Source organism: Urocampus carinirostris, chromosome 14 (genome assembly GCF_059441175.1).
Source record: "Urocampus carinirostris isolate Australia breed hairy pipefish chromosome 14, RoL_Ucar_1.0, whole genome shotgun sequence".
Classification (NCBI taxonomy): Eukaryota; Metazoa; Chordata; class Actinopteri; order Syngnathiformes; family Syngnathidae; genus Urocampus; species Urocampus carinirostris.
The window spans coordinates 11,102,871-11,127,595 of NC_142362.1; the positions used below are offsets into that span (position 1 = coordinate 11,102,871).

General features: G+C 40.0%; 1 protein-coding gene across 1 annotated transcript in view; it reads left to right on the plus strand.

Annotated features, from left to right (window-relative positions):
* The window catches only part of ptprna (protein tyrosine phosphatase receptor type Na), a 35,517-nt gene extending 11,982 nt beyond the window's left edge, over positions 1–23,535 (plus strand). The window contains exons 9-24 of the mRNA XM_088353131.1: positions 23–57; positions 1,477–1,724; positions 1,789–1,875; positions 3,805–3,884; positions 3,980–4,044; positions 9,194–9,403; positions 12,075–12,335; positions 13,634–13,781; positions 13,855–13,928; positions 14,331–14,408; positions 16,774–16,893; positions 18,551–18,717; positions 19,214–19,267; positions 20,982–21,046; positions 22,636–22,709; positions 22,790–23,535. Of these exons, the coding sequence (XP_088209257.1) occupies positions 23–57; positions 1,477–1,724; positions 1,789–1,875; positions 3,805–3,884; positions 3,980–4,044; positions 9,194–9,403; positions 12,075–12,335; positions 13,634–13,781; positions 13,855–13,928; positions 14,331–14,408; positions 16,774–16,893; positions 18,551–18,717; positions 19,214–19,267; positions 20,982–21,046; positions 22,636–22,709; positions 22,790–22,861 (1,838 nt within the window). The 3' untranslated portion in view covers positions 22,862–23,535. The remainder of the gene's footprint in view (positions 1–22; positions 58–1,476; positions 1,725–1,788; positions 1,876–3,804; positions 3,885–3,979; positions 4,045–9,193; positions 9,404–12,074; positions 12,336–13,633; positions 13,782–13,854; positions 13,929–14,330; positions 14,409–16,773; positions 16,894–18,550; positions 18,718–19,213; positions 19,268–20,981; positions 21,047–22,635; positions 22,710–22,789) is intronic.
* Positions 23,536–24,725: the final 1,190 nt, after the last annotated feature.

The following is a 24,725-nucleotide window of genomic DNA, read 5'->3' on the forward strand; positions in this document are numbered from 1 at the left end:
TTTCTGTCTCTTTCATTCTCAGGAGCAAATGAAAAAGACCTCGTCAAACTCAAGGAGGTACGTCACCATCTATTTTGGGGTTAGGGTTTTGAATTAGGTGTAGAGTTGAGGTTAATAGGTTACAGCTAGGGGTTAGTTTTTAGAGTTAAGTGTTAGGGTCTAGGTATAGAGGTTTGAGGTTAAGGTTAGGGTTGCAATTTGGGTTAGGATAAAGTTTAGGGATAGGGGTTAGGGCTAGACTTAGGGTTTAAGGGTAGAAGATTGATGTTAAGGTTGGGATATACGTTGGGGTTGCGATTAAAGTTAGGGCTAAGTTTAGGGCTAGAGTTTAGGGCTAGGCTTAGGGCTAGGGCTGGGGTAAAGTGTCGGGTTTAGGGGTAGGGTTAAGGTTTGGGTTGAAATTATGGTTGGGGTTAGGGTTGAAGTTAGGGTTGGGCTTAATGGTACGGTTAGGGTTTGGTATTAAGAATTATGACCATGATCAGAACCTTCTGAACTTCAAAAACTGAACATGAACTCGGGACTCGAAACTTGTATAGTTGTCCATCTCTTTGTTCTTATGCGTCTATCAAAGTTTGGGGATGACGTCACCCTTGTTTCTAGAGTTAAACCAGAAAGACCTATGTCTCAGAAACGGAAAGAAAGATGCTGGTATTCAAACATTGAGGGAAAACAATCCTAATTTAATAAAATAGTATAACGCAAAGGACAAAATTCTGAAGTGTGCAGTATATTTTTGGGACATTTACCGGCATCACTAAAATATAGGACTTTAATCTGATCTAGTGGAAACAACATTCCTCAATAAAAACTACCGTAAATTCCAGACTATAAAGCGCACCTGATTATACGCCGCACCCACCACATTTTAAGAAGAAAACCGATTTTGTACTTACACAAGCCGCACCTGTATATAAGCCGCATGCGCCCACATTTAAAAATGTAAAACAAACACAAAATTAACCAAAACCCGACTTTAAGTCCCGCGATTGAAACTAAATGTCCTTCATTAAAGTACACAGTCCAAAAATCACAGCCGGCAAAATGAACGGAAAATGATACCGGTATTTAAGGTTTGATGCAGACCTGCAGAGTCTGGGTCCCGTTGAAAGTTATCCAAGGAAAAAAGTGTATATTTCCAAAGGTAAGGGTAGGAAAAATATATATCCACTATTGTCCGCCGCGTCCACAAACAGGTCTCTCTTTTCCTCACCTTTACCCCACTTCCCATTACCCCGCGTTTGTTCCGCCCCTTCTTTTTCATTCGCCTGTGCAAAACATATCAGAATAAGTGTCTAAAATAAATACAAATAAATACATTACAAAAATATACAGTTGCAAATACATATTATACATGGTTACACATATTTACAAATAGTATATAGTCCGGAATTTACGGTATACCTGCAAAGCAATAAACGTCTTCATGAACCGCAGAGGAAATTAAGTAAAACTGTATTTCCTTCTTCTACACAGAGCCAGCGCTTAAAAGAAGACCCAACACCAAGGAAGCCAGAGAAGATCACGCTTGCCTCGGTTACACCTGACACCTCAAAAGTCCTCCAACCTGCTGTAACCACGCCCACAAAGATAAACACCTGGCCCCCTCCATCCACCTCACGTCCCCTGCAAGCTGCACTTGGTGAAGGAACAATTTTGGAAAATGAAGACGTGGAGGCAACAGGGGCCAAAGAGCAATACGGCTACATTGTCACCAACCAGAGGTCAGTCCGTTTCAAATCCCGAATCAAAACTCCTGGTGTTAAACGTGCTCTTTCTGTTTCTCAGCCATTTGAGTTTGTATGATGGTGTGAAGCTTCTGGAGTTACTGGCTGAGAAAACACACTTGACAACTAGTAGCTTCATTAATTTAAGGTAGGCGCATGTGATTGTAGGGCAGGGGTTGGGAACCTTTTTGACTCAAAAAGTCCTGAATGCAAAATATTTAGATTTATTTTTTCATTAAAGTCACGCCATATATTTTAAGACAGAATTTAATAGATCTGCTATATTTTATCTCCAGACAAAAGCTAATTATTAAGAGAATTTGATTTCACTGTGAGACATTTGATGATTTCTAAAATGTTCAAAACAATAATAATGCCAGAGCTTTTGTCTCATATCAACAAATATTCCAATTAAAATGTGTCTCTCTCACTTATCTAAATAATTAATTGAGTAAAAGTAGGTGCATGCTGTGCATATCCTCCACAAAGGAAAAACAAAAGACGCAAAAGAAGCCCTGCCTGGCCCGACTTAATGATTGACATTTTGGTTCGGGCCCTGGGTTGAAGATCAAGACATGACAGCTTTCCTTGCATTCCGATGAATTAAAAATATATTAAAAATAATGAAAATATTTGTGCTTAACAATCGACATTTGAACGAATACTAAAATAATAATTCAATTTACATTATTTTATTGGTTTTTGTATAGCATATTGATAAACTCCATCTTACTTTTCATATACCTATATTTTAATTTATATCGATCTACTTTTCTGTTGATTCAAATATATAAATAATTTGAATATAGTTACAAATGTATACAAAATACTTTTACTGGACAAAGACCCTTCGAGCCTTTTATTTGTCCTGAAAATAGCTTCAAAACAAGGTTCGAGCAGAGTTCTTTTGTAAAAACATCCCAATATACTGCAAATGAAAAGGATACACATGTATATACCTTCTGTTATGTGACATGGTCACAGTTCTAACATTGGAAATCGAGTGGGCATTATTTGTCTTCCATTCGTTTTCATCGATGAGCTTATTGGATATCTTTCAAATCTTTTAAATTTACAAACACTCTTCCTAATAGTCCACTAGCGTGCTGTTGATTATTTATCATTTTCTCATAACTTGCGCAAACTACACAAATTTGTAAATGTGGATGCCGCACTCACATGAGTTTCTAGATAAAGCTAATTGGCTAAACCCAGAAAAATTCCCAAAGACATTTTTTTTACCAGCCTCAAAGGACAGTGTGTAATATTTGACCACTAGATTCCACTGAATTGTGTAGTGCAAGTAAAAACGAGTAGTGCAAAAAAAAAAAGGCAGAATACAAAGTACGGAAACTGAAAGAGACCAAACGTCATTTTTTTCCTCTCTTTTTCTTTTACTCTGTGTTTTGCAAAGAAAGAAAAGAAAAAAGAAAAGGCAAAGAGAAAGAAAGAAAAAAGATAAAAAGAAAAAGATAGAAAATGAACAAGTCAAGTCATGTTTATCCGTCTCAAAGGGCTGCACAGGCAAAAAGAGTAAAAAAAATGAAAAGAACAGATGAAAAGAAGAAACAAAGTAAAAGAGAAGAAAAATAATGGGGAAATAACAGAAAAAGATTTTAAAAAAGAAAAAAAGATAATTAGAAGAACAAATAAAAAAGCAAAGAAAAATGATATAGAATTGCAGAGAGAAAATAAGAAAATGAAAGAATTAAAGACAAGGTGAGGCTCATGCAAAATGAATAATAATTTATCAACCTATGAGTCTTTAAAAAAACATGTTTGTTTTATAGTTCTTGTATTTTTAAATGAATCTTGTTTATTTTATTTTTTTTAAAGGAATGAAGTTCTTTACCACTAAGAGGGGCTAAATTATACACAAAGCGCTAAAGCGTTCCTGACACTAGTGGTGAAAACGCAGTATTGCACTTCCTGTCCTAAAAAAAATAGTGATTTATATCTCTGAGCCAGATGTACTCATAAAAAGAAACAAAACTGGCTCGTGAACCCTACATTTCTGACCACTATTGTAGAGTAAGACAAACAAAAAGTTGACAGTTTGTGTGCTTTGTGGCGCTAGCATCGTGGGGCCGGCGCTCACGTTCCGTCTGCGCCAAAATGAGCACAACATGACGGCTGCGGAGGTGGCGGCCAAAGCTGGTAAGACTTGCAAAACAAACACGCCTCTGCAGATTTGTTATATTTTTTCTTCTCGCCAACACACAAACGGGCCTTTTTTTTCTTTCGTAATACAGAATCGGAAAAGAACTTCTTGGAGTCGGAGACGGGCTTGAAGATTGTGCAGACTGGCGTGGGAGAGGTGCGAGATACTGGATACTCACACATACACTTTTGGGTATAGTTGATTGGATCACTGGTTCTCAACTGGTCTGATTTGAGGACATACCACTCCACCTTAAAGACAAACTGCGACCCAAATCATCAAAAAAAATCCACTTCTCAAATGTATCAAATTAAAGGATTGTGCAGTTTAAAGCAGATATAGTGAAATATATTCACCTTACGTATAAAAACAAAATAACCATCAAAACCAAAACAACTCCAAAGTACTGTTTATACTCGCATGTAAGCCTATATGGCATATAAGATCATCCTCCTTCCTCCTATACCCCTTGCCTGTCTCAGCTCAATGGGGAGCAGAGCTTTCAGTCACTCTGCCCCCCAGTTTTGGAACTCAATGCCGCCTGACCTCCGGAATTCTGCCAGCCCACTCACCTTCCAATTCGGACTCAAAACCCACCTCTTCAGATATGCCTTCTTTAGATCATCTGCGTTTCCTCCCACATTCCAAAGACATGCATTTCAGGAGGATTGGCCAGTCCATATTGTCCCTTGGTGTGAATGAGCGAGTGAGTTGTCTGTCCCTGTGTGCCCTGCAATTGGCTGGCAACCAGTTCAGGGTGTCCCCTGCCCACTGCCTAATGATTGCTGGGATGGGCTCCAGCACCCCCGCGACCCTACTGAGGATAAGCGGTGCAGCTAATGAGATGAGATGAGATGAGATGTTGTCTCCTATGTGTACAGCGACCTTGGGTGTCCTGAAAGGTGCTTCGAAATGCAACATTATTATTGTTATTATTCAAAAATGGCTTTGAAAAGCCACAAACTAAAGTAAATTGAAAATATTAATAGAGAGTGTACCTAAACATCGCTAATTATTTAAATTATGTGGTTAATGAATATTAAAATACTGATAAAAAAATACAAATATAACTGTTTTAAATCATTTATTGGACCTTCCAGCTGCGCTTCAATGGCATTTACATATATTGCAATTTTTTTCTTCCTCGACCTAAACTTTTTCTCCCCCTTTTCATGAAAATTCTTGTGACCCAATATTCTGGGCAGAAAAAGGAAATAAAATCAACAAAATTACAATAAAATGAGATGTATTCCCTTAAATGCATCAATTAATCGAACAGGTGGAAGAGACCAATCACGGTATTATCACCATCGACTAGGAATGTCTGTAGTTGACCCCCTTTTGTTTCTAGTTTTTAGCATTATTTTTCCAAGGATAGGCCAATGACCTGCTGAAAACAAGTCCAAGGCCCACTTTTGGGTCCTGAACCACCAGTTGAGAAAAACTGGTTTAGATTATTTGTGATAAAAAAAATGAAAAGTTCATTAAGTCATATTAACATTATTTTTCAATTTTCCTGAAAAAAGATCCTGTTATACTCATAATATTTAAAGTCAAAATTGTAAAGTAATAATAACTAATTCCCGCGGCAATTGTAAGAGTTGTGATTGATCCGGCAGATGTTGATAGAGAACCGGTAGCGTTGAGTTGTTAGCATTATGAGTTAGCATAAAGTTTTTAACTCAGAGAGATGTATTTGAAATTTTTAACTTGGTTCTGTGGGGGGACTCCGCCCCCCCAAACCCCCCCGGTACTGGAAAGTTCATTTGAGATGGACCCACAACCGTTACCAACAAGGATATGCCTTGTGGAGGTCTAAAAACACATTCATGGTAATGACGTAGTAATAACACTGTTTTTACACGTTAGCATCACTTTGTAGCATGTACCCATTAGCATAACTCATCAACATGAGGCCATGTTGATGGCACTGTGAGTAAAAATAATGTGATAAGGTGATATGTTCTAATGCCTTTTCGTATGTCATCCGTATAGTCAAGTGGAAATGTGTCTGCACTCTCACGTCGTTAGATACAAAGTTTTACGATTTTGGTCAGCAATATTTATCGATTGACCAATAATTTCACAAATACGGAAGTATGGTAATCCCTCGGTTTTTGCGGACCAGTACCTCCCAAGGTAAGCGATTTGGAGAGCGGCTGGCTAGTTTCTTGCTATCATCTGATATTTTCGAGTTAAGCTAGGCCTTTATCAAAACACAACCGTCCCAGATGAAGCGGTTTCCTGCGAGTTGTAGCTCCAGATCATCTGTTTCAGACAATAATAATAATAATAATTTCCTTTGTATTGTCATTCTTTGTAACAATGTACACAGAACGAAATGTCGATACACCTGACCCGTTGTAGCGAGTCGATGCAGCCGCAGCCAGAAGGCGCCGCCATTATACCAATTAGGTATGTCTCGGCCGAGGCGCGAACCAGCGACCTCCCAGTCTCAAAGCGGGCACACTACCATCTAGGCTACTGAGCTGGTATAATGTAACTGGCACTGGTAAGATACAGGCTTGGCATGGGTGGCTTAAGAAAGATGTTGGTCTAACCATGCCAGTAGGCCGGACCTGCAGCCTCGCATGTGCCTTCTCTCCCGACATGACTCCTTCGCTTCTTGGACCCAATAACAATCCACGGAGCACCTGCTGGTGATCAGCATTTCTTTGCGCTCTTATGACTTTCTTTTCAGTACAATTAAATTGAGAAATTCAATTTTAACACAACGCGCTGCTAATAGTTGCTGTTGCTATGCTTCACAGTTTGTTTTGGTGGCCACATTAACTCGTGCGTCAGCCTCACTGTTTGACTGACAGCATACACCAGCCTATCACAGTTGCACACACAGGCAGGAACGCCGGGCGATACAAACTGCCCCCTCGATAGCGTTTGCTTTCTGCAGTCTTCTGCAAAATGCAAAGCACAATGCGTTGATATCAATGACTATAAAGACAATTCAATTCATTGAACTAGCGATAAACTGAATTAGCAAGGGATTACTGTATACAACCATGTTATAAGGACATGTTATACAAAGTACTTTAAAATTTCTGGCCCATTTGGAGTTTTTAGGTCCGCCTTATAGTCTGAAAATTACGGTAATCAAAACCGTTTGACATTTTTCAGTCTCTTGCATTATTTTTCCCCATCCCCTCTGTGCATGGCTGAGAGCTTTTGTGTGACAACACAGTTTACAGGGCAGCATTTGACGGGTTGCCATGGAGCTTTGTCTCCTCTCCCCCATTGCGGCGCCGGACTCTGGGGTGCTATGACAACAGGTGTCATTAACCTATTCCCCTGTTCCCACTCACTGCCTCCGTGAGTCATCATTAGCGATTTTTTTCTCCCTTGCTCAATAATGGAATATCAACAAAAGTCCATTTTATTATGATTGTCTTGTTGTGTGGGAGGAAGTGATATAACGTTGTACAGTGGCACCTCTTCATACGAGCTTAATTCGTTGCAGGTTTCTGCACATAGCTTGAATTGCTTGTGACAAGCGTTTTTTTTTCTCGATATGAAATAATTCACGGCAGTGTAGAGGTTAGCGCATGTGCAGCACAGGTCTGAGGTAATGAGATCAAACCTTCCTGTATGGAGTTTGCATGTTCTCCCTGTGCTTGCGTGGGATTCCTCTGGACACTCCGGTTTTCTCCCACATTCCGAAAACATGCATGTCCAGTTAATTGGTTGGTCCAAATTGTCCCTAGGTGTGAATGAGCGAGTTGTCTGTCTCTGTGTGGCCCCTGTGTGTGGCAACCAGTTAAGGGTGTCCCCTGCCCAAAGCCCAAAGACAGCTGGTATGGGCTCCAGCACCCCCAGAGACCCTCCCAAGGATAAGCGGTGCAGATAATAGTTGGATGGAAATAATTCAAAAATCTCCTTCCAGATCGCCCAAAAGCATTAAAGTTAAAGATGGTGTCCGTGACTTCAAAATATACTGGCCGACTCTATCTGCTGGTTGAAATCCTAATTGCAGCCTCTGTTAGGTTGCTTGTATGGCGGTGCTCGTACGTGTCTCTCTTTTTCTTCTTCTTTTTGGGGGTTTGGGTTGGCCTGTATTTGAAACAGTCCTTTTCTTACTTTCAACATTTTCATCCTAGAATCAAAGGACCCCTCGAGCATCCGCGTGAAATTACTCTCCTTCCTTCACTGTAATGTGCTCCGTGGCCTGAACACTGAGGGTAAAAGTAAGATAAAAGCAGATAGGCGTTGTGAAATAAAATATGTAAAGGCTCTTTAAACTCAGTTGGGCATAGTTAACACATATGTATTAAAGACAATATTTAACTTTAAACTTTGTAAGGACACCCTTAATAGCTCTTCCCTATCACTTAAAACACGTTCAAATAGTAGTTAAACATCATAAATACAATCATAAGATAAATAAGATACTATAGAATAAAATGTGAGTCTAATATGAGCACTTACTATGGAAGAAGTCGGCATAACAGAGGTTTGAGGATGGTACGGGAGAGTTTGTTGTCAGGGGTGCGGGAGGACTGACTTTTCCATGTAATTTATGTTTTCTGATCATTTCCAATCGTAGTATAACATTTTTTGTTAAGAGGAAAACATTTTTAAAAAGCTCATCCTCCCATTTTGGGTCTAATGTGGATTGTGTCAGTCAATGGTAGCAGATGAAAACATCATCTTAGATTGCTGATGAAGTCTGCAAATTCCTGCATTGCCCCGTACAATCAGCAACACTAAATAGACTGCCAGTGGGAAAAGAACTAAGGAAGATGCTAAAGAATTGTTTAAGTTGTTAATCTGGTAAATATAATAAACTTGTTTGCACAAATTATCTTTGTTTTGTAAATAGGTGCCATGTTGTGTTTGTAAGGTTGATTATCAGCTGATAAGGGGAATTTTCAATCGTTAGTAAGGGCCCAAATTGGCTGAGGTTGAGGGGTATGACACAGAGAGACTGTTGATGATCTTTGAGCACTTACTGTAAATTTTAAAAATCAAAGTTACTGTAACTTGAAATGAGCTATCACAGACACAAAAATTCGGCATATCATTTTTGACTTTTTCCTTGTAGTATTTGTGTGCAAACTGTTACCAGCTAATGCTGGCGTGTGTAGTCTTGAGCAGTCTCTGGTGGTATAACCTGGGACTGCTCATGACGTAAATTTTCCTTCATAAGACGAGCAAGAATTTTGTTCCAAATAAAACTTGTGTATTGAAATTCTAGTGTTTAGAAATGCCTGATAAAGAAGTACAACTGTAGTTGTGTTCTGCTTAATGTACAGCAGCCATTTTTCATACTATATCTCTGTGTTCTTTCCAGAGAACCAATACGCAGGGTTTGCCTCAGGTCACTCGAGTGTCGCAGGGCTCCAGCGGGACGGTGGTCACGTTGGTTTCCATGGCAGTGGTGGGAGGAATTTTAATCGTGGCCGTGGCTGTAGTTTGCTTAAGGCACTACGCTCACCAAGTGGCCAATGGCAAACTAGGTCTGGGACCCGAGGGAGGAGCCGAAACACACTTTGATTATCAGGTGAGACTGCGATATATATTCACTTGATTTTTAATATTTACTACACATCCTTAACTCAATCAGATGCATACTGTATAAATATATTTTCAGAATCTTTGTCCCAAAGGGCCAAAACAAAAAATACCTTTTTGTTTTATTTTTAAAAGGAGTATCATGAAGGGTTTGGCGCTGCTCAACAGTAAGTATTATGCCTTTGGTAATGATTTCAGTTTGAAAAATCATGATTTGGCAGGAATGGCTTTGATCAGATCTTCGTCCACACATTGAAGGATTCTCCACTTCCCAGTGTTGCTTCCTGAATCCAGCGATTGAGTGTAGGCTGTTCATATAGCGAGAAGGTTGTGAAGCAGTGTGTGAGAAAAGTGAATATATGGATAGATAAAGGCAGAGCTTTTTTCCTTTCTAAAATAGATGACCGAGTCCCTTTGTAATCATCAGGGCGGGGAGGAAGTTTTCTGCATGTCCGCAGGAACGCAATCACCATGGTGACTCAAATCGTGTCCTCCCGTCACCGAAAACACCAGCCGCTGAAAAGTTTTTGCATAGTTTATGAATTGTTTATGCATAAGTTCTGTGTTCTTGCAAAAATGTTATTTTGCAAGAAAGTGCTCTTGTGTTTATGGAAAGCATTGTTGAGATATCGGAAGTATCACAAATGCAAAAAAGCACCAGAGTAAAGGTTAGCCAGTAGGTACTGATACCCAGCCTCAAGCATACTTCCAAATGACCATCAGTCATGGTGGAACAGTATTTGGACTTAATGTGGTAAAAGGATGTCACACAAATAGGTGGAGCTGAGTAATAGAGTCAAGTAGTTAGCACATTTCCTCATGTTGGAGTACTTTTCCTTTGCAAATCCCAGAACTGTCCATGAGCCCTGGACTTTACTTAAATGTCAGCTTGTAGTCTTAAAATCTCATCTTCCATTCCAGGAAAGTTACAGTTCCCCTCCATTTGATGCCATCGAATAAACCTCAGCATCATCCCGAAAAGGGTAGCACATTAATGAGGCCACTGGCTCCAGTAAAACAAAGTCTTAGAAGCATATAGCAAACTCTGACAGTTCTCTATCTGACCTTCGGTAACCTGCGAGCATGCCTTTTCTTGCGTCTTCTGCTCTGAAGCCATGTTTTTAAATTTTTAAAAATCACCCAATGCAGCTTTAAAGAGGGACGTTGCATTTTTTATTTGAAATAATGATCTGAGCTGATCATGCCTGTTCATATGGATAACTTTTTTGTCTTCCATTGCAGCTCTGCGTTAAGATCATTCAGCATCTTGGATAGATAGATAGATAGATAGATAGATAGATAGATAGATAGATAGATAGATAGATAGATAGATAGATAGATAGATAGATAGATAGATAGATAGATAGATAGATAGATAGATAGATAGATAGATAGATAGATAGATAGATAGATAGATAGATAGATAGATAGATACTTTATTTCCAGCAGTCTCCTTCGTTGTTTATTAACAGAGTAATGGGGGTGCTTTGTTGTAGTTTAGCTACAGCGGAGTGGATGACGTCACACGCTAGTCCAAAAGTTCGACGTCCCTGTAGCAGATGGGAATCTTTGTGCCCAGGGATACACCACCTCGTGTTAGCGAGTTCACCTCCTCTCCGCTTCCCGCAAGCTTTCATGTCTATGTCTAACAGCGCTGAAGCTGGATACCTCCGGGTAGGGCCACGTTAGCGTCCGGGATGCTAGACGTCAGCCACGTTTCCGTAAAACACAGCTAAACTGCACTCCCTGTGCGCTTTGATGTTTTTCACCAGCACAGCCAGTTTGTCTGTCTTATTTGGTAGAGAGTTCACATTTACCATGATTACGGACGGTACCGAAGACTTATAACGCCGCTAGCCACTTAGCTAGCTCCACAATAGGGCCCCCTCATCATGCCGGCACGAGAATTCTTCAGGGCAAGGAGTTGATTCCTCCAATAAACACATTTTTGTGCTTTAAAACCCATAACGATAGGATAGAAAGTGATCCAAAGTGTAGTTGTCAAACGGGACGAAGAACACCAAAGATAGAAGCAGACACTTAAAACAATAAATCACAAAAAGTGCGAAATAACACGGAGCTGCTGGAAAGGCTGCCGCTGGCGGCGGCGCCGCTTTGATCGCTGTCTTTGAAGAGATCTGCCGCAAACCGAACTTTGTTGTTGGTTTTTGCGAGTAACATTTTCTGGTGTAGCAAACACTGCTCGGTAACTTGGATCGTTTTTGGCGGGATTGTGTGCACATTGATGACCCATGCGTTAGAAAAGGTCACACCGGGTTCTCTGTCTGTCAATCAAGTGACATCTTTTATAGTGAGAAGAGGATAAGGCTATTGCAATGCCCCCCAAATGGTACACAGGAAGTAGACGGAGCCGTTGAGAGGCAGCCCTCGCGTCGCTGCTTCGGAGCTGCAGTCACATGGTAGCCATAGTGTTCTCAGGTGAAGAACAAAGCCTTTTGTTTTGACTCCGCAATGATCGCCCATAAATTTTCATTCTGACCAAACAAAAGTAGAGTCATTAGTTGCCTCACGACCTACCCACTCTGTCGTTGCAGTCGACTGGTAGATCGCGATCGACGTATGGAACACCCCTGTTCTATGCACGCTTCGAATCTGATCTGCACCTTTTCACGAATTTCTTATTTTCACTGCAAATCCAGGAGCTATGTCGCCAGCACATGGCATCCAAATCATCTCTGTGCCGCCAGGACTGTGCTGGGGCGACGGGTAGCGGCGTGGCAGGTTCTGCAGCCAGTGCCGGCGGTCGAAGGGGGACGGATACATCCCGCGTTAGCAGCGTTTCCTCCCAGTTCAGCGACGGACCCCAGCACAGCCCGTCCTCCACCCATAGCTCCACACCGTCCTGGAGCGAGGAACCAGCCCAGTCCAATATGGACATCTCCACCGGGCACATGATTCTGGTACGATTTTGGCCAAGCAAAAGCAGCAGTAGTATAAGTCAGGGATAATACACTCAGACTCAGACGACCAGACTTTGTGTTTAGCTTCCTGTAGTTTTTCAGTTTTTTCTTCAGTCTACCATAGTAGCCTGGCCTAAATGTTACCATCATGGATAACAAGAGGGATATTTCATAAGAATAACACGTTCATTTACAAAGAATACAGGTGTAATATAAACCTTTATGAAATTGTTATAACCAGGGTTCATACAGTTGATTGAAATCCTTGAAAATGCTTGAATTCTAATGTTATGTTTTCAAGGATTTAAAAGTGCTTGAAGTTTAGGGGAAGTGCTTGTAAATTCTTTAAATTCTTGCCCTGTCTGCTTAAAACTGCTCTCTGCTGGCTTCACGTTGCCATTCAATTTTTTTCTTCCCACCTAATTTAATGGCAGCTGGCATTAGTTTGTATGGTTTTTTCTTATGAAGCTTAATAACCCCGGTTGCACCCAAAAGAACAAGTGCGTGTAACACCTAAACAGGGTACCGTGAAATGTGGATTAGTGCAAAGATTACCTATCTGTTATAGACGTTTATTAAGAGCCGCACAGAAAATGAAGGTAGTGTTTCCCAGTGGTTAATTGTAATGGGACGAACTTCCTGCAACTGAAAATCTAAGCTACATATTACCCTCATTTTACCCAACACATATACTGGGAGAGTTTTGTCCTATACATATTTACATACATATTATTGAGATCCACAAATACATATTTGCAATTTACTCAATATCTAAAAATCTCGTCTTGATGAATGCACACGCAAGATTAAAAACGGCAAATGTAAATCACAGATATATTTGTGTATATATGATTCACACCAGATTTTTTTCTTTTAATGTTACTGGTAGAAATTATGAAATTGGCTTTGCAAAAAAGTGCTTGAATTTGGCCATGAAAAAGGTGTGCAAACCCCGACACTAGGAAAAGAAATCATTTTCATTTTTGGCATTGAACTTGTTTATTTAAACAGTTGCAGTTTTACACCTGAACCAAATCACCGTGCAATACAAACTTAAGTGGGATCTATGGAAAAAAACATGCATTTTACTTAATTATCATACTGTTTAGAAATTAATAAAAAAAGAAATGTGAAATAAAAATATTAGCATTTTATGGGGAGCGTTTTGTTTACATTTATTGTAAAAATCATAACTGTTGATATAAATGACTCGCTTCTTTTTTGACATACTTGGGAATTTATGGCAGTCCATGACTCGTATAAATCGTCCCTGGTTTTGATGGCTTGCATCTCTCCAGGCCTACATGGAGGACCACCTTCGCAACAAGGACCGTCTCCAAAAGGAGTGGGAGGCTCTTTGCTCCTACCAGGCTGACCCCAGCTCGGTGGCTGCCGCCCAAACAGCCAACAACATGGCCAAAAACCGACAAGCCGAAGCACTTCCATGTCAGTTCCGTTTTTTTACTTTCCTCATTTTGCGTGCCGTATTCTTGATTTCTTTCTCTTTTTTTCTATGCAGATGATCACTCGCGTGTGAAGCTGAAAAGGGATATAAACCCCAGGAAACAGGATTACATTAATGCCAGCTTTATTGTAAGGGCCATCACCACCCTAAACAAGCACACAAGCCTTTTTTTTTAGAAAAATACATTATTATTTCTCAATTTATTTTGGTAATATTTGCAGCTAAATGCTATTTTTCATTGCATTATTGATGCTTAGACCAGATTCCAAGCACTACACTGTAAATATTTTGCATTATTATCTTAAGTTTTCTCATGTAAGTCTTCATTACATGTTTACAATGTTCACTACATTGTTATCAATGACCATTTTAATTATTAATGCATATCAGGGGTCAGCATCCTGTGGCTCTAGAGACGCAATTGGCTCTTTAGAGCTGCCCTGCTGGCTCCAAAAAGTTTTGAGAAATGTTTGAAAAAAGATGGGATGTATATACATGCACTAATTCCGCCTCCTTATTCCAACCAACAGTTTGATCACGACCCTCGCCAGCCAGCTTATATTGCCACTCAGGGACCTTTGTCTCACACAGTCACAGATTTTTGGCAGGTAAGTATTTTATTGTATAAACTTCCCACGTCACACGATTTTTCACTGAACATCTAAGGTGTTCAAATTTTGGTGACAAACATACTACCAGGTCTTAAGACATGCTCAAAAAATATTTCTAATTCAATACTGCGATAACAGTATCGATGCCGATATCTGCGTAATTTGACCCTGGCTAATATCCGTATCAGCTGCCCTCTAATGCCCGTTTTATAATCAGGAACGGGGAAATAGAAATAAGAGAAAGGATATATCGGCGCTGCTATTTTAGACTTATTTCTATTTTTTTCCATTTTCTTATTATTTGCATGATTGAAAGGTTTTTAACTAAAAATATGTAAAAATGCCTTACAGATGCGAAGAAATTGAAATATATATATTTTAAATAATAGCGACAATATGTATTATTGTATTGCCTCAGTTATCATGGTTAATAGTCACGTGCTGTTAATTTTAGGTAGGAGGAACAGAGAGAGAAAAAAACAGAAGACTGGAGATAATGGATCACAGCCAAAACAATGCAGTCAATTTTAGGCGGGACACAATGACATGCTTTAGCAGTCAAGAAAAAATGCACTCTGTGGTTCCCTTTTCTTAATAAGTCAACCTGGGATAATAGAACGTGGCCACAACCGCACATCTCATTTTCCGCAGGCCAGAATAGTACACCTCACAACAAAGGTGCCTTCTGCTTATCCCTGTTCTCAACATTATGCTATCAGGGATAATAGATCACAGCTACACAAGTGCAGTTCACATTTTGGATGAGATAATGGCAAAAAAGAGCGACCAAGCTCAATAAAATTGTGCTCTGCCAGGCCCCACTGGCAGCGATATGTGATTGGGGATAATGGATCGCACATTTTTTTAACCCCCGATGCACTGTGGCCGAAAAGTACGAAGCATGAAAGTGGTACAGCGAAGATTTCAGTATTAGTATCTGGTATTGATGACTACTTAAAAGTAGATTTTTGCTATTATCTATTTGAATAAATGCCTGTCGAAAGATTAAAAAAAAGAATAAATGAATTTATTTATACCAGCAAATTTGGTTTAGAACATTATTTGGGGTAATAATTTTTGATAAATGACTAAGTTTTACGATACATTTTATTTATTCAAAACCTCAAAAGAAGTGTCCATACTGTTGACTTTTCCTTTTTTGAAAAATTTTGAGCACTTAGATAGATAGATAGATAGATAGATAGATAGATACTTTATTCATCCCCTAAGGGAAATTCACATTTCCAGCAGCTTCCCTGAGCTGAGAACAGTACAATAATAAAGCCAAAAGAATACAATATACAAATACCCAGTGTGACGTGCAAATGCCCACTATAGCGTGTTATGTAGAGTAACTAAATAGTGCTACACAGAATACATATTGCATTAAGATTTGGTAATATCCAATGTAGGTGGTGTGGTTTAATGTGGGCCTTTACTCTGCCGGGTGGAGTTAAAGAGCCTCATGGCATGAGGAAGAAAAGATCTCTTCAGTCTGTCCGTAGTACAAGACAGTGACAGCAGTCTGTCGCTGAAACTGCTCTTCTGTCTGGAGATAATGCTGTGTAGTGGATGCGATGGATTGTCCATGATTGACCTCAGCTTTTTCAGTGCTCGTCTCTCAGCTACTGTTGTTAGGCTGTCCAGCTCTTTGCCCACAACTGAGCTCGCTTTCCTAGCCAGTTTATTGAGACGAGAGGCATCCTTCTTCTTGACGCTGCCTCCCCAACACGCTGCCGCATAGAAGAGGGCGCTTGCCACTACTGTCTCATAGAATATTTTCAGGAGCTTTTTGCAGATGTTGAAGGAGGCCAGCCTTCTGAGGAAGTAAAGTCGGCTTTGCCCTTTCCTACATAGAGCTTCTGTGTTGGCAGTCCAGTCCAGTTTGTTGTCCAGCTGCACACCCAGGTATTTGCAGGTCTGGACAAATTCTACACATTCTCCCTTGATGGTTACAGGAACCGGGTGAGTTCTGGTTCTCCTGAAGTCCACCACCGTCTCTCTAGTCTTGGTGGTGTTTAGGTGCAGGTGGTTTGCGTCGCTCCATCGGACAAAGTCCTGAATCAATTTCCTGTACTCCTCCTCCTGCCCGTTTCTGATACATCCCACGATCGCAGTGTCGTCGGCAAACTTTTGCACATGGCAGGACTCAGAGTTGTACTTAAAGTCCGATGTATATAGAGTGAATAGGAAAGGAGAGAGAACAGTCCCCTGCGGAGATCCTGTGCTGCTAACTTAACTCATTCTAATATGATATAACTATTTTGCTATTAACTATATACTTTTAGATGCCAAACCTGAGTGTCAATTATGTTTAATGCTGCAAAATTGTGCTGGGATGTGTTCTCCCTCTATAATTTAGATGGTTTGGGAGAACGGCTGCACGGTGATCGTGATGATGTCGGCTCTGGCGGAGGACGGAGAAAAACAGAGTGAAAGATACTGGCCTGATGAGGGATCGTCCCTCTACCACATCTATGAGGTAAAGTTCGATTTGTTTGGAGTAACGGCAAAATCAAGCTTTATGAAGCACAATTCTTAATTCTATAGTGACACATTCACTGCCATACACTCTCATTTTTGGTATCATAGTCAGGCACACATACTATCATACTCTTTGAAATATATTAGTACAATGTTCCCTCTAATTTTTCTCGGGTCTGAGCGTTCACACAAAGTCGGTGAGCAACGCTTGAAACAACCGTGAGCAACCATAATCCTAAGTGTGGCAAGATAATTAATAATCAAACATGTCCAAAACTTGACATCAAGTTACATTTTGCTGAGTTTCCGCCAATGCAAAATGATTTTTCTTTTTTGAATGAATTGACTCATGTACTATTGCAAAGGTTGTACGGCCTACAAACGTCGTTTGTTCTTACAATTATTTCACAAAATATCAATTTCTTTTTATTTCCTGATATATTTTGTCGCATAATATTAACATTTTTGGGGGCTTATTTTTAGTAAGATACAGAACTGTACTTAATCACATTTTTTAGTGGAAGTACAAGGTTGGCAACAAGATTCACTTGATATAATTGGAAAATATTTGAATGCAACACAAACTTTTTCTCGACTTCAAAATACCACATTTAGGACACAACGTCAGGGGAACCCGTGTATTTCTACTCTCTCATACACTAGTATAGTCACACACACTTACAATCATACTCTTTCATCTACGCTAGTATAGTCCCATACACTAATTATCATAGTCTCTCACTTACACTACTATACTAGTGTTTATGCAAGAGTATGATATAAAGTGTGAGAGCACATGTGAAGTATTTCCTGTAGTTTGTACAGCCCTTCGAGACTTCCTGTGATTAAGGGCTATACCAAGGGTGTCAAAATCATTTTAATCCGAGGGCCACACAATATAACAAACATTCTGTCGGGGGCCGGACTAGTAGATTAAGGAGAAAGAAAAAGAGAGATAAAGAAATAAGAGAAAGAGGGAGGGAAAAGGAGAGAGGGCGGGACAAAGAAAGAAAAAGAGAGAGAGGGAGAGAGCGTGAGAAACAAAAGATAAAAAGTCGTGAGAGAGGGGGAAAAGAAAGGGCGAGGAAGAAAGAAATCCAAAGAGAAATAGAAAGACAGAAGGAGAGAAAAGAGAAAAGAAAGCGTGAAGGGTATGAAGAGAGAAAGAAAAAAGAGAGACAAGGAAAAAAGGAAGTTAGAGCAAAAGAGGTTAAAAGACACAGAGAAAGAAAGAGACAAAGAGCAACAAAGGAAGAGAAAAAGACAGAGAGTGAAAGATACAGAGACAGAGTGGGAGAAAAGGGGTTTAAAAGAAAGAGAGAGAGAGAGAAAGAAATACAAGTACAGTGCCTTTGTGAGAGGCACCTGGCTTTGGCAACAGCAAGTTGACATATTTCAACCTGCAGCTTGTTTTTCTCTTGCGCTTCTCTGCTGAGTGTTGTCTCGCGGGCCGGATTCAATCCCTTAGCGGGCCTGATCTGTCCCGCGGGCCGCCTGTTTGACACCTGTGGGCTATGCAAATAATCATGACTTGACTAAACTGCGCTTCATAAATTACTTCTCAAAGACCTCTCACACTTACCACACTTATTAACTCACCAGTTATTATAGACACACTTTCAAATTGAGATCAACTCTCTTTTCCTCACCGAAAGGTCAACTTGGTATCAGAACACATCTGGTGCAAGGACTTCCTGGTTCGCAGCTTCTACCTGAAGAACGTCCAGACACAGGAGACCAGAACCCTGACTCAATTCCACCTGCTGAGCTGGCCAGCGGATGGTATTCCCACCTCCACGCGGCCCCTGCTGGACTTCCGCAGGTAGGGGAGGGAAATCTCCACCAAAAATAACAAAAATGTGGGAAAAAAAACATCTCCACCCCCTCGCCGCCATTTGCCATTTTCAACGCCGCCCATCCACTCGTTCCTTCTCGTGCTCTCTCTGCCCTGGTGCACATCTGCAGCAGATGTGCACGTTGGCACTCCAACATCTCCCGGTGTCATTTTTGCGGTTTGCAGCTAGTACTCTGGCTCCAGTTGCATAGTCACAAAAATGAGCATCGGCGGCTGTGACTGGCTACCGCGAGAGGGACGGTGGAGGCGGGGCTTACAGACATTTTCCCCTGCTTTCGCTTTTGCTAATTGCTTTTAATTCGATTGTAAGCTTCAAAGAACTCCGGTTGCATAATTCTCTAAATCTCCCACTCGAAACACTTGAATTACAATTTGCTGAGTGAAAGAAAGAGGTCAGTAATATATTCTTGTATTTTTTTGCCTCTATTTTCTTCTCCTATTCCCTCTTGTTGATGCTTTTCAGGAAGGTGAACAAATGCTACAGAGGTCGCTCCTGCCCGATTATTGTTCACTGCAGGTAATAAAAATAAAGAATAACGGGGAAGGGTGAATACTGCAAATAACAGACACATTTTAAAGCCCTAGTGTGTAATATTTGACCACTAGATGGCAGTGAATTGTAAAAATGATAAATGGTCTCCATTTATATTGTGCTTTTCAAGTCAATGAAGACCTCCCAAAGCGCCTTACAGTGTGCTTCACACTTACCCATCCACACACACACTCACACACCAGAATCAGCCATGCAAGGCGCCTACCTGTTTATTGGGGGCATTAGGGATTCAATCTCTGCCCGAGGACACTTCGACATATAACACGGAGGATTCTAACCTGCGACCTATTGATCCCAATATGTGCGCTCTACCTCTACCTCCTGAGCTAATGCTAATGTATAATGCAAATGGTAAACAGTGACAGAGAACACAGTGTAGCAGCAAGATGCGGGACGAACATGGCGGCAACAAGTATTGGTTTTTCGACCTAGATTTTTTTTTTTTTTAAAACATTAGTATGATAGTTAATGTATTTTTGCCAATTATTTAAATGAAAGTTTTTAAGTATTTTGAACCACTAGGAGTCACTAAATAGTAAACACTGTCCCTTTAAGACAACAGTACAATAACCACATCAGTGGTTGATACCAGCAAAAAGCTGACCTGTAGCGGCTGTTTAAGAAATTTGAAATTAGAGGTTGGAAGTTACTCCCAATTTTTTATGAAATTAATTTTAACAAAAAATATTATGGGTAGTTTCAAACTGATTTTTTTTACATGTATAAAAACAAAATGTACACGGTATCCAAAACAGTATCAATAACTACTCAACAAAAAATCAATGAGAAATAGGCAATCCCTCTAAAAAATAAAGACGATATAAATAATATATAGTACATATCAGTTTGTTTTTGGACCAGTACCAATACATGTACTCAAATTGTCAGTACCCCACCACTAATATGTATACCAAGTTCAGATGGTGGATACATATGTTGGCCTGGAGAGGGATGGGCGCCACCAGGCTGTACTTGCCTAAGACACACCACAGAAAATGGTGGCCCTACGACCCTTGTGGTTAAAAGATCTGACTAACCATATATATATATATATATATATATATATATATATATATACATATTTGTATTTTGTACACAACACACAATTTAATAAACATGCCTTAAATGTACAGTTTGTATTATTTAGTTCCGCCTAGTGGTCCAAAAAAACCGTCATTCAGTAAAAAAAAATATATATATAAAAAAAACATTCATTTTAATTATGGGCAAAAATACATGAACTATAATTCCGATGTTTATATTTATAAATATTCATAGGTTGAGATTTTTTTATTTTTCATACATAGCGGGATTTGTACCTCGTAGTCGCAGCCATGTTTGTCTGTCATCTTGCTGCTATGCTGGCACTTCGTTTTCTTTCGCCTTAGACACAGTGACCTCTGGTGGTCAAATATTACACAATGTACCTTTAGGTATGGTATATACATGGGCACAACTATAGCAGCCGTTACCAATATCGATAGCCGTTGCGAGTACTGGTACTTCAAAATATTGGCATAGGATTGGCCTATTGGTAATGACCTATTACTAGTTACAATGCTTGACTTTACTTAAATATAGTTTGAAACAAACCAAACAAATGTAGTTTGGCATATTTAGAAAAAAAGGATTTTCGATATGTGAATTCTAAACTTATTTTTCTGTGCCGCTTCCACAGCGATGGGACTGGCAGGACCGGAACATACATCCTTATCGACATGGTGCTGAACCGCATGGCTAAAGGTGAGACTACTCTGTCATCCCACACAAAATCTCATTTGAGTCAATGGACCTCATATTAAATGAATATTTATACATAATTGGGAAATACAGTGAAACCTCGGTTCTCGACCATAATCCGTTCCAGAACCCTGTTCGAAAACCGATTTGTTCGATCACCGAAATCATTTTTCCCGTTAAAAATAATGTAAATCGTTTTAATCCGTTCCAACACCCTGAATGTTTACCTTGAATGTTTAACGTAAACTTAAAGCTAACCCAGGCTAATCGTACGTTCGCGTTATCGTAATCTTCCGTACGAAAGATTACGCTAACATGAACGCGTAGAAATAAAAAAATCAGGTCGTTTACAAGTCATTTAGCACCTGGGTCTCCACAACAAGTGGTGAGCGGTTCATTGGAAAGGGGTCTCCGTTCAAACACGCTGAATGTTTACCTTGAATGTTTAACGTAAACATAAAGCTAACCCAGGCTAATCGTACGTTCGCGTTATCGTAATCTTCCGTACGAAAGATTACGCTAACATGAACGTGTAAAAATAAATAAAAGGATAAAGAAAAGAATTATGAATAGGATTTCTTACCTTTGTGGTGGTCAGCAGAAGGCGCAGTTGGACCGTGGGGTATTCCTTAGCAAGATCAGACACTCGCACACTTCCTTCATATTTTGCTATTATTTCTTTCTTAAATGCAATAGTTGTACGCACTACTTTTCTTTTTTCACCTGTAGCAACTTTGCTGCTTGCACTGACTTTCTTCGGAGGCATAATTAGGGGCTAAAACACTTCATACACCTATATCAAAAGCGAAAGTAAAACGAAGCACGTCCGCACGCGATAACAGTTGGTCACGAAAAGAGCGATCTACACCCGTACGCCGCTCAGCATCGCACCCTAGCGTACGCACTCACGCATTACCGGCGTTCGAACTCCGATTTTTTGACCAAACAGCGAAGCAAAAATTTCTCGGAATCTTTGGTCGGTCTCCGATTTGTTCCAACTGAGAGGCGTTCAAAAACCGAGTTTCCACTGTAGGAGTCTCCAACGTGATGCCCAGCGAGCACCAGGTAGCTCCCTAAGAGCACCTGAGTAGCCTGCTATCTAAGTAAAAGAAACGAGGTCTCTAACAAAATAACTGTGCCTTAGCAGAGACAGACAGACATGCACTTATGTGGAGGGGATTTCATACCGGGTTCAATGTAGCCTGATATAGCGTGGTAAGAGTATAGTTTTTTTCTTTACTAATGTACTCAAATAAAAGTAAAAATATAGAGGTATAGAAACTCTCCTGGAAATTCAGAATGTCCCAAAACATACTCAAGTAAATGTAACAGAGTAAATGTAACTCGATATTACGGATCTCTGACAATAACACAATATCATCACGAAATAGTATTAATATAAGTTACTACTTTAGAAATGCATTTCATACGGTGACCTTTTGCATTAATCAGTAAACCAAAATAAATAAATAAAAACGTACAAAAAACTCATAATTTTCCCTTTCGTGCTTTGTTTTACCTAAAATGCTAGTTTGAGAAAAAATAGAATGACTACTAAACTAGATCAAACTTCTGGCTCCTTCTGTCTCTAGGAGTGAAGGAGATTGACATCGCTGCCACTTTGGAACACATACGAGACCAGAGACCCGGACTGGTCAGCACTAAGGTATCAGTTACAGATCGTATTCTTCCATTGATGATTCCCATGGACTTTTCCCTCACTACTCTGAATTTGCTCCCGATTAGGACCAGTTTGAATTTGCACTGACAGCCGTTGCCGAGGAGGTCAACGCCATCTTGAAAGCCTTGCCACAGTGAGAAGGCGGACACAAACCTGCCCAAAAATATCGTGCATTGTTAAACATACAGTGCTGTGAAAAAGTATTTGTCCCCTTTCTTGAAATCTGTATTTTTTGCATATTTATCACTCACAAAGTTCTCAGATCATCAAACTGCAAAATGCGGTAAAAATGTTGGTTCTATTTATCAAGTGTAGGGATTTTTCTAGCTTTAATTTTGGAAATCATTAGGACTGAAACTAATTATTCTTTACTACATCCAGTTAACAAATTTGACTTTAGGTGTTGCTTGTGCTCCACTATAAATATTTTTTTCTCTGAAAGATGCTAGAACTACCTACACTGATAAAATCATGTTATTATTTTGAGTTCTTTGAGTTCTGACATGAAATACTAATCCCAAGAAAATGAAATCAATGAACCAGGCTGTTTCAAATAGCACACACACAATTTATTAACACGGAGAATCAATGATGGGAGAAAAAAAGGTGGGGAAGCGGGGAGATTTCAACCGCTGAAAGTTACTAGCACAAAAAGAAAGTTTCCCTCTATAATGGTAGTCGATTTGGGGAGATTCCCTTGTACAGAAAAAAAAGCTAATTCCCAAGAAACAGCAAACATGGTGTTAAATCTGAAGCCATCCCCTTACTTGTTGTTACGGAGAGATTTGGTCTTGTGCTCCGGATGGTCGCAACGTATGACCCGCGTGCTCAACTCAAAGCCGCAGTGCAGGCCCGCACGCGGCTGACGCGTAGCGAGTCAGCCAGGTAGTAGAAAAAGAGGACCAACGATTGACAGCCACTCTTTTTATATAGACTAGGTGCGCTTGACCAGATCATGCCTCTTTGGGTGAGGTCTCAGATATCTGAGACCACCAGGATCGGATGACGGTGTTTGAAGTTGCTAAACATGTTACAAAGCCAAAGAAGTGAGAAATCTTCTGTACTTGAGAATGTCCCTCCAATCGACATAATTACGTACGGTGAGAACATTACTTTATCAATACATTGCCTTGGATGTTTTATTTACATTCAAAACTTCATGTTATCAGATTTCATTATGGTACATGAACAGTTCAAAAGGGGATGCAGTCGTTACACCCATTCTTAAGTGAGTTATTTGAAACAAAGAATGTCAAAGTCATTTTTTGTGCTGGGCTTATTTGCTCTAAACAAAGCACAAAAAAAAATCAAAACCTATTTGAAAAAGTAAATGCCCCCTTAACCTATTAGCGAGTTGGGCTATCTTTGCCGGCGATAACAGACATCAAACGTTTACGATAATCGTTAATGGAACTTTCACTACGCTGTGGAGGAATTTTGTCCCGCTCTTTTTTGCTAAATTGTTATAAATCTGCCTTGTTGGCTTTTCTAGCCTCAGCTGCCCGTTTAAGGTCACACCACTGCATCTCAATTAAATATAAATTTAAAACTTTGACTAGGCCACTCCAAAACCTTCATTGTTTTTTGAACCATTCAGAGGTAGACTCGCTGGTGTGTTTCGGATCGTTGTCCTGCTGCCTTATCCAGAAGTTCTTGAGTTTGAGGCTACGAACTGATAGTCGGACTTCAGGATCTTCTGGTAAACGCCAGAGTTCATCTTTTTGTCAACCACAGCATGTTGTCCTGGTCCTGAGGCAGCAAAGCAGCCCCAGACCATCACACTGCCACTGCCATGCATTATTGTTGGCATCATGCTGTGCCATTTTTACGCCAGATGAAAAGTAGTTCAATTTTTTACTCATCAATCTACAAAATGCTTTTCCAAAAGGCTTGAGGATAATTAAGATGCTTTTTGGCAAATGTGAGACAACTCTTTGTTATTTAGTAACAGCAATGGTTTAATTGAGGCCAGTGATGCCTGTAGACCCTTGGATGCTTTTG